Source organism: Silene latifolia, chromosome 8 (genome assembly GCF_048544455.1).
Source record: "Silene latifolia isolate original U9 population chromosome 8, ASM4854445v1, whole genome shotgun sequence".
NCBI lineage: Eukaryota > Viridiplantae > Streptophyta > Magnoliopsida > Caryophyllales > Caryophyllaceae > Silene > Silene latifolia.
In genome coordinates this window covers 11,401,631-11,412,240 of record NC_133533.1, presented here as the reverse complement: position 1 = coordinate 11,412,240, position 10,610 = coordinate 11,401,631, and the positions used below count along the sequence as shown (strand labels likewise).

The 10,610-nt window shown below is 37.6% G+C and overlaps 2 protein-coding genes across 3 annotated transcripts in view; both read right to left on the bottom strand.

The window, feature by feature from the left end:
• Positions 1-7,281: 7,281 nt before the first annotated feature.
• LOC141596384 (uncharacterized) overlaps positions 7,282-10,610 on the bottom strand; it is a 29,538-nt gene continuing 26,209 nt past the window's right edge. Inside the window, exons 4-7 of one of the 2 annotated variants that reach the window (XM_074416514.1) lie at positions 7,963-8,049; positions 7,821-7,863; positions 7,674-7,718; positions 7,289-7,542 (exon numbers count right to left, since the gene is read on the bottom strand). In XM_074416514.1, the coding sequence (XP_074272615.1) occupies positions 7,465-7,542; positions 7,674-7,718; positions 7,821-7,863; positions 7,963-8,049 (253 nt within the window). In that variant the 3' untranslated portion in view covers positions 7,289-7,464. Of the gene's footprint in view, positions 7,543-7,673; positions 7,719-7,820; positions 7,864-7,962; positions 8,050-10,610 lie in introns of both variants that reach the window. The other variant, XM_074416516.1, reaches the window with a different exon arrangement.
• Positions 8,568-9,531, bottom strand: LOC141597463 (uncharacterized). The gene is made up of 3 exons (XM_074417929.1): positions 9,312-9,531; positions 9,081-9,209; positions 8,568-8,861 (listed from the first exon to the last, which is right to left on the bottom strand). The coding sequence occupies exons 1-3, from the start codon at positions 9,480-9,482 to the stop codon at positions 8,568-8,570; spliced, it is 594 nt and encodes a 197-aa protein (XP_074274030.1). The 5' UTR covers positions 9,483-9,531.

Here is a 10,610-nt window from a genome sequence, read left to right as displayed (position 1 = left end):
GGTGCGTGACACCATCGTCAAGGAGTGAAGGGTTTAATTTTTTATATTCGCTTCCATTGTCCGAGTAGAATTGGCGAATGGGTTTGTTGAAGTATTTTTCGATTATGGATTTAAAACGATGAAATGTGGTTAATGTGTCGGATTTTTTCTTTAGTGGATATAACCAAAAATAATGTGTAAAATGATCAACAAATATGACGTAGTATTTATATGAATCGTGAGATAGAATGGGTGCGGTCCAAACATCTGAAAAAATTAGGTCAAGTGGAGCGCATGAAGTTAGGGTTGAAACGGAAAATGGAAGTTTGTGGCTTTTATTAATTAAGCAAGCGTTACAGTGCGAAAATTGAGAAATGCGGAAATTAAAATTTGAACTCAATAATTTTAAAGTAGCAATTGAGGGGTGTCCTAGACGATGGTGCCACAGGTTGCTAGAGGTGGTGATGGCTGCGTGAGCTTGAGGCGTTGAAGAGGTAGGGCTCCAGTGGTATGAGCCGTCTACAAATTGGCCATGAAGGAGAACGGCTCCGGTTTTAAGGTCCTTAAAACAAAAGGAAGAGTGTGAGAAGCAAGCAATAGCATTGTTATCTTTGCAAAACTGAGAGACGGAAATTAAGGGACGAGAAATAGTTGGAACAACAAGAACATTATTAAAATTAAGAGTGTGAGAGGAAGTGGAGATAGAGAATGAACCGTGGTGGGTGATAGGAAGGGTGGAGCCATCGCCAATGACTAGGTCATCGGGGCCATCATACGCGGAATGAAGAGCGAGTGTGTCGAGATCGTTAGTGATATGATGAGAGGCTCCGCTATCAATAAGCTAGGAGGAGGTTGGGTTGGTCGAAGTTGTAGCTGTGTGGGCATGAGGGCGAGACTGTTTTTGCAGTGGTGGTGGAAAAACGACATCGGGATAGTCTCGTTTAAAGTCAGGGCAGTCACGAATGACATGACCCACGGACCTACAATATTGACATTTCCCTTTAAACGGTTTCGGTTGGGAATCAGAGGTGTTGGAGGCATGATTATAGGACTGGTTGTGGTGTGGGGCACGGTTTTGGTGGTAGTAGGTGGGTTGGTAGTAGCGTGGTTGGTTTTGGGTGTAGGGACGAGTTGTTGCAGCATGTGCGGAGGGCGTGAAGGTGGTGGCAGAGGGTTGATCCTGTGGACAGCGGGCCGCCCACGGGGGCGCTTGGTGAGGAGCGAAAACAAGCGTTTGCATTTTGTATGGAGTCGCCACCAATTTTTATGGAAAATTGGAACCGTTCGAATACCTCATGTCATGTCAAGACATAAAGTAAAGACATGAACACTAAGCAATCGTTACTCTTAGCATTCTATGTCTAGAATGACTCTCGTGGATGCCAATGAACACGGGTGCTCACGGAGATCTGGAGTAAGGGGTGAGGGTACGTATTAGGAAGCTCTTTTGATCGAACACCTAATCCCGCCCGCCTCGATAGCGGCCTCTACTAATGATTAGGGAAGTTATTCGTACTTGATATATTGTCGATTGTATGCATGCAATGCAACATCCATTGATTAATCCTAGCATGTGAAGATTTAACTAAGTCGGTGAGACAAATAATTAGCAAACAATTGGGTCGAAGTTGGAATTTAAGGTTCATTTACATGTGAAAGCATACAAATGATACAAAATACAATGATAAATTACAATAATTACATTGGAATAGTCGATTTATGTCGAAAATACCTTTAAAACGGATAACTTGAGAAAAACGAATAAAAGAATAAATTAGAAAGAAATACGAATAAGTCAGAAGGTGATAATACGATATTAGTTGATTAATACGTAAGCTAAATAACTAAGTCAAGGCAGAAAAGGAGTTCAGGGACAGAAATCACCCTGGAACAGGCGCAGCAGACACTGCGCCCTTTGGAAGAGGCGCAGCAGTTGCTGCGTCTGTTCCAAGGGTGAGTTCTGGCTATGAAGCCGGAACTGCAGATTGTTAACGTTGATTGGTAAATTAATGGATTGATTGTGATTTTTGACTCGGGTGAAAGTGATTAATGGATTATTTACATATGAACATGTCATAAAACAGTAAGGCATGGATGAGACGGAATTAAACGGATTAATTATGTGAAGGGTCGATGTTAATGAACAATTAATTAAACTAACAAACCGAATTAATTAGATTAAACATGATGGATTGATGACGAATTAGTGATGAACAATAAATAAACAGACGCAAATTTATCAACAACGAATTCCAGAAACTCAATATGAACGAATTGAACCTCTAAAACCCGAAACTTGAATTTAATGACGAAAACCCGCAAATATGAATTATAAGGGATTTAAGTCGGACTTGATGACTAATTAAGCATGAATGATGAATTATGTACAACATACATATGATTTATAAATTACCATGATGAAGAATTAAAGAACAAGACGAAAGGAACAATTTTAATACGAATTGCAGAGGACGGAGGAAGAAGAAAAGAAGCAGGAACTGCGGCAGCGTCACGAAGAGGCGCAGCAGGTGCTGCGCTCCTTTGAAGAGGCGCAGCAGTTGCTGCGTCTTTTCTCGACGTCTGTCTACTGGAAATCCGCAAAAACAGGTTTTAAAGATGGTTTTTAGAAATCGATTTTAATGGTGTTTCCGACATAAATCTTACAATTGTTATACAATAATTAAGATACAATAAATAAAAGAGAGATTAATACACCCTCAGACTTACATGTTGACGGAACGAGAAGAACTAAGAAGATCGATTAGTGATGCTCGACGCGAACGCAAGGAAAGAGTGCCCTCGAAAGAGGAAAACGATTTAACAAGTTGATTAATTAGATTGATTGAGTGTAGTGGTCAAATTGGTCGGTCATGCAACGGAAAGGATGGTACCCGGAAGGATCCGAGCTTACGTGGTCGAATGTTCAAGCACGTAGGCGCCAATTAGTAAGAACGAAGTCTAGAATGCAAAGGGAGAAGAGAAGGGCGGACACTCGCGTGAGAAATATGAGGAACGAAGGCTCCTATTTATACTAATCACGCGGCGGAATTATGGTAAGAGTTGGATACGGAAGGAAAGATCCGGAAACAACCGACTTAGGTTTAACGCGGAAACTTGGACAAAAAGAAAACCCTGGGAAAAGGCGCAGCAGGTGCTGCGTCCCTTGGAAGAGGCGCAGCACTTGCTGCGTCCTTTCCCGGGTAAGTTCCTCTGCGCGTAGAAAACGCGTTTGACAGCCTGTCGTATTTTAGGCATAACTTTCTCTACAAGACTCGTATTTAGGTGATTTCAGTGGCGTTGGAAAGCTAAGAAAGAGATCTAGAACTTTCTGTGAAATAGGCCTGACCCACAAAAGTCGTTATGACCTCGTAAAACGGGCCTAAAGGTTGGGTTATCATTTTAGCTAAATGAAATGCACATTTTGTAATGTAAACTTTTAGTTTAGCCTAATGAAGTGATATGAGACTCAAAATGAGATATAATCTCAACATTTATGACATCCTAACCTTAGGTAGACAAGCCCATTGCTTTGACTCGGGATTTGACGGTTTTATGAAATGAAGACGGTTTTAGGCCCGGACTCCAAATGTACTCTAATTACTGTCAAAACGACCGTATCGGCGCGTAGATGACAACTAAGAGGTAGACATTACTATTTGAGCAATCACTTGACGATAATCTTACGAACTGTCACAAATCGTTCCGCGTATCAAACATGCGGCCCAATCATCACCGGGTGGTTTGCGAGGGGTGCAGAAACGAGGTGTCTACAGATCCTTGACAGTCAATTCATGTTGGATCAATTTCTCGTGAAATTGTTCGAAAGAAATTGGTGAATCACGAGCCCTGACTGAATCAATGACGGGTTTGTATAGGACGGGGTCGAGGCCGCTAATAATTTGTGAGGTAATATCTTCGTTGTCCATTGGTTTACCAAGTTGGGCTAATTGGGTTGTACATGCTTTAATAGCAAGCATGTATTCAGAGACGGGTTTGTCGCCTAAAGTGATACCACGTAGACGAGCCTTGACTTGTAGGATATGTCCACGGGAGGGGTTGGCGTAAGTCGTGACTAGGGTAGTCCAAGCTTCATGGGACGTGTTAGCATCAAGGAGAATAGAGGAGACCGACTCATCAAGAGTGCCAGCGATGGCACCGAGGATGAGTTGATCTTGTCTAAACCAGGTATTGTAGGCTGGGTTGGGTAAGGGTTCGGGGTCTGGCTTGGCTTCAGTGGCGGTGGGAGTCACGGTTTTGGGTGGTGGTGTCTTGGTCCCATCAAGGTACGAAAAGAGACCGTAGCCTTGAAGGAGACGGGTAATTTGATAGCTCCATGAGTGGTACGTGTTTGCCGTGAGTTTGGTACAGTGTGGGAACGAGATGGAGAGAAGGGGTTTGGTGGGTTCATCAAGGTTTGGAATGAGGTTGTTGTTGGAAGCCATGGGTGTGTCGAGTGGAGGGTGATGGCAGTAGCAAAGCAAGGTCGGTATAAGGATCGATAAAAACCTGATACCATATAAGATAATTGTTTTGATGTTAATATTATTGATGAATAAAAGGTATGCGTACAAGAGTATATATATAACTATACAAGAGGTGTTGTTGGTCAATAGGATACTAGAAAATAGGAACAACTAAGACTAGTATGATAACAACTAACAAGAAGATATAACAGCTAATACTATGCAAATATTTACGTAGGAATATCCACCAATTAAGGAATTGGTTGAGCAATATCTTTGACAAAAAGAATACGGGCTTAAGAGGATCACGAACTTAAAAAAACGAGCACATAAGAATACAAGCTATTAAGATAAGAATACGAGTTAATGTAAAAACAACACGAGCTTAAAAATACGAGCACATAAGAATACGAGCTATTAAGATAAGAATACGAGCTAATGTAAAAAGAATACGAGCTTAAAATGATCATGAGCTTTAAAATACGAGTACATAAGAATACGAGATATTTAGATAAGAATACGAGCTAATGTAAAAATAATACGAGTTTCAACTATTTCCATGCATTAGAAATTTTGGATAAAAAATTTCCTTCAAGATGATGCTCAGTTCCGCATAGTCAATTAATTATAATAATTTAAGGGAGAAGATGATTCATTAACTAGAGAATGGAGGAAGATGAAGAGAAGTTAGAAAAATATGGAAACAGTCAGGGTCTCAGGGAGAAATGAGGATTAGATTGAAAATTGAATTACGTTACTTTTTTTTTTTGCAAAAATATTTGAAAAAAGACTAAAATAACCTTGGATGTACAATGCTCATTGTACATCCAGTTGTATAGTCTTGAAACTGGAATTTATCTTCCCTTATGGCAACAAATAACCCCTTTTTTTCCCCTAAAACAACCATTATGAGAAAAATAAACAATTTTCTATAATATAACATTCTCTAATACATGCCTTGGGAAAAGAAAATTATAAATGTACTTTGTTTTGGTTAGGAGAAGATCGGTTGTAATTTGAATGACCTCAACTGCCTAACCTTTACGATCGTTATAGCTGTTTTTTCTCATTTATTTATTTATTTATTTATTTATGCAACCGATCATCAACAATTTCAAAGAACAATGATATTAAACAGTACAAAGATGAAAAATAGATACTCCGTACAATGTTAACTGAAGAGTTAAGAACGATTAACACCTAAGAGGGGGAGGGGGTGAATTAGGTGTACCTTTTAAAATTTGCTCCTTTACTTGGTTAGAGACTAACACAAGTAAAAGCTATTAAGTACAAACTTGAGAAATTTAATGGATTGTAAGTTCACAAAAGGTACAACAGGTCTATGCAACAGTATGAGTAACTGTTGCACAGTACTGGCAACGAGAATGATGAATAAAAGTAGAATGATAAGAAAACGTAAAAGTAAATAAACAAACAAGACGATGTTTAAAAAATTGGTTCAGCTCCTACTCCGGAGCCTACGTCCAACCGTTATTTTATTGCTTGTTTAGAAATTTACTCAAACTTAACTAAACCATTACAATGAAAATAACTCGCCAACCTACCCCGGTTGCAATTGCTTGAAACTACTCCGCTTCAAGACTTTCCCTTGCTCAAAGCTACTCCGCTTCAAGACTTAAGTTCTATCTCAACGGTTTACAGAGTCAGAATCTCAGTGGTTCACTTAAAAACATGGAGATTACAATTAAGATATAAACACGAGAATCATGGAACATACTCTTTAAGCAACAATGCAGCAGACTGATACATGGAGACATTTCAGCACTTTTGAAGACTTTAAGACTTAAAACGTTTTTTGCAAATACTTAAAGAAAAACAGAATTTTTTGACTCTGAAATGCTTTGCAAAGATTACTCAATAAAATGCTCTTAAAAGTCTTGGTTTTGAATGAGGTATAGAGCTCCTTATATAGGCAAGGAACAAGTACCTTAAGAGTAGAAAAATTATTATAAAAATCTAAGCTTTGGAAATGATGAAAACTTTTCATTATTTTAAAATGATTTTAGAGTAGTGTAACTGATTGATATCTACACAAGGTTCAATGAAAAGATTTCAGCAACTCTCAAAAGATTTGATAATAAAGTAAAGGACATGGTTCCTTAAGTTAGGGAGGACAAAGTTCCCCTTTTTAAGGAAAAACAATTGTACTTCTTTGAATCCAAAAGCTTAGATATTTTTCATATGATAAAGCTTGTTACTCTTATAATTTTGCTTAAAAGATCTCTGAAATCGAAATTATAAACATTTGTAAGCTTGAAATTTTTCTTTGAAAAATTGTCTCCACCGTTGTATCAGATGCAACAGTGCATTGTACTGTTGCATGGTTTTGCTGTCACTTTGACAAGTTAAGTATGTTACACGACCTCATTTACAACATTTGACTTAGGCTAGGTATATTCTTCGTCTTGATCATTCTTGCACCATCTTGATGAGTAATTGTAAACTTTAAATGCTATTAACAATAACTAAGAAGCAAACCATTAAATGACAGTGAAACTTGGCATCATCAACCAAGTGTGGTCTAACATTAACAAACATCGAAAAGAAGATTTATAAATGATGGACACTCCGTATGATATATCAGAACAATTAGTAACGGTCCATTTAGTAAAAATTTATGATCTGGAGCACAATGCTATGTGTACGTAAGAATGTCAATTTGCGCCAAGTTGTAAACAGGGGTCACGCCCAATGATTGTTGAGCTACGAATACCATGGTATGAGAGAGTTTTGTTCAATAGACAACGTTACGTCTTTCCACAAACCAAGTGTACGAAACAAGTGCAAACGAAGTTCTATAGAGAACTTTACGTCTTTTCACAAACCAAGCAAATACCGGCTAACTTGACTCTTCTGTCTTCACATCTCTAGCTTCTGTGACACCCGAATGAAACCGACGCAAATGACTCCGACGGTCCTTAACTAAAGACTAATTTTATCCGATCCATGACGTATATACTATAAAATGAACCTGAAAACCCCGAAAACCTTTGCCCAATTATTACTTGGTAAAAGGAAAATATTCAGGATATCGTCTCTGAAACATCCTCCTAGCCTCTTTCAGATATGGAGCCTTTTGCTGCAATCATTAAAATACAACATCAAACAGAATATACAACGCGTTACCATGGCGGACCTAGCTAATTATCTGAGAACCAATTCGATTGTGATAGACAAATAAATAGACTAACTTGAATACTCGATACATACCGGGTATCTAAAAAGCTTCCATTTTCTTGACGCAGTTTTCTTGGCCTGATATAATTATAAACAATACTCCGTATAAGAAAAGCTACCAAGCCTACTCTAAAAAAGATTTGGCGGAAGGTTCTCTATATCGAGAGAAACGAAACTAACCTTAGCATGTTTCCATTGAGGGTTTTTCACCTTGAGTTCCTTACTGCATTAGAAATATTCAACATACTGAAGATTGTAAAATATAGTAAGAAACAAAATATAAAATTAAGGAAATATTAGTCTTCCAAGAAAAGTTACATACACAAGAAGATTGTAGTCGTCTCTTTGAAGTTCTGCATTCGTGATATTGATAATCTCGTTCCGTATTTCGGGTTGGGTAATAGTATCTCTGGAAATGCATGAAAAAAATAAACTTTGTTCTCTGAAACCATAGAGAATTAAACGTAGCTGGGGAAAAGAAAAAAGAGAAAAGACCTCAACCACACTTAAAAACCGTGTTGCTTAAGTTTCATGAATGGCCTATATTAAGAATTTTTTTTGGTAAATAGGTGTTGATTAGCAAAATAATTAAGTAGTTGGGGTTCTTTGAAACTATTTTGCCCAGCGGTGTCCACGTCATCAGTTTTTATTTTATTTTCCAGTTTTTATAGTAAGCTGCTAAAACTTTCACCTCCAAACACAGATGGCAGCTTATTCTAGAAATGAACAACCACTGAAACCGCTCTCTATTTCTCTATTTTTCATATATAAACTTATGGCATCTATCATCTGACAAGGAGACAAAGTGATGACGTGGGCACCATTGATGCAAAATAGTTTTAAAGGAACCCCAACTCTCTAATTATTTTGCTAATTAACTCCAATTTGCCAAAAATTCCTATATTAACCTATACAAAATTTAAGACATTACCTGAAACAGTCACTTAAGTCGAACTTTAAATTCTCTTCCACCGTAGTCTTGCCTCGGCCCCGTGGCTTATCAACCTTCTTCTTAACTGTAATGTCTTTGTCACCATCACTTGTTTCTTCTAAAAAGAGAGTTATTTCACTCACCCATGTCACAGGTTTTAACCAAACTTTGGCTTTATAAGTTTTCTCCATTTGATTTGTAGTCACAGCGACGAAAGTTAGATAATATAGACTCCCTTCAACTGGCTGCTTGTTGGCTTTAATGAGACGTACCAATTCCATGGGTATGCCCTTTTAACAAATCAACATACACATCATTGGGTTGATAAATGGGATTCGCAACAGTCTCATAAAACACTGTTACGATTCAAGTCCATAACATACTCAAACGCTCCGTGGCTCATAGCATACTAGTAATAAATTTTGCTCAGATTCGATTCTAAGGTAATATATTCCAGCAACATATACATAACTGTAAGTCTGTAACAATACATAGTTAAAAGTATATACCATTGCTTCTCCCTGTGTCAAGGCAGCATGCTTTGCAACAACTTCAGCCACCTCGTATTCATACCCACCTTTACCGAGCGGAGAAATCCGACCAGGCATACGACCAGTGCAACCATCAACATCAAATCCCTTTAGCGTGAACAAATGAGGAAAACAATTTAGCTTCATAGTTGCAACATAGACCGTTGACAAGAAAATATTAAAGTAAATAACAATAATAAGACAACGTACCCCTGACTCGTCGCATTTCTTCATATAATTGTCATATTCCTCATAATTCATCCGGCAAAAGGGTCTCCGCTTTTCATCCAGATACTTTTCAGGTCCATACACAGTTCCCACAAGCTTACCACATGCATAATTATAAATATTAGCCAGTCGATCCGTCGCCATATCATCCATCTTCTAATAACACCGCCTAAGATATCAGTCCTTCAAGGTTATAAATAAGATTAGTTACCCTGAATTTTCAATGGAAAATAAGTCAGCGAACCAAGAGAGACGACAACAAATGGAGTAGAACGAAATTATGCAATCAAATTCTAGGGTTTCAAAATTGGGGATTATTGTTAAACTTACGAGTTAGTTAAGAGGTCAACAAGAGTCGACGATATTACCTGCCGTTGGTCAGCACGAATTATTTTAGAGCAAAAGAAAAATAAAGGACATAGATGTTAGAAATAGAGTTTCTGTCAGGTTCGATTATTGAAACAGTATATATATACTCTATATATATTGAGCCGAAATAGGTTAAAGTAAATGGGTAAATTGGTTGGGTTTGGGTTGGTTCATTAATGAGTTTGTAAGAACTCCGGTTGGACTTAGTTACTTTCGTGTCTGTTATTATTATTAAGTTATGGTAAATGATATCAAACGTCTCAAGGCGGTGGTTAATTAGCTTTGCTTCCGACAAAAAAAAAAAAGAACAAAAATAATATAATACTTGTCATTCTTTCATTAGATGTCTTCTTTTAATAGTGAGGTCAAGACTCATGTAGAGTCTTAAGTTGAATCTTGGATTTCCAAAACTCAACTTAAGACTTTGTCAAGACTTAATTAAGACTATGATAGATTATTGGTAGTCTTGAGTGAGTCTTGTTTTAAGAATCAGCAAAATCTTGTCTCAAGACTACCAATAATCTTACCCTAAATTAGAGTTGGTTAACATGGATCAAGTCTGAAGGCTTATAAGCGGTTATTTGGCGAAAAAGCTGAAAAATAAGTAGCTTTCTTAATATTATCCAAACCCACAAAAACAACTTACTCATAATAAATATCTCTTAGAATATGTACTCTTTCTGTCCCGCTCAATTGTTGTTTTTCAGTTTTTGCACAAAGAAGAGAGAATCAATTATTAAATGACAAGTAGATCAAATTGAGTGTGAGGATGAAATGCTCGTCAAATGCATTCTTAAGGATGAAAGGAGTACAATTGACTGATACGCCTCAAATAAAATAAGACAGATGGAGGGAGTAGTTAACTAATACTCCATAATGAAGGCTTATAATATAACCGGTCCAATATTAGGA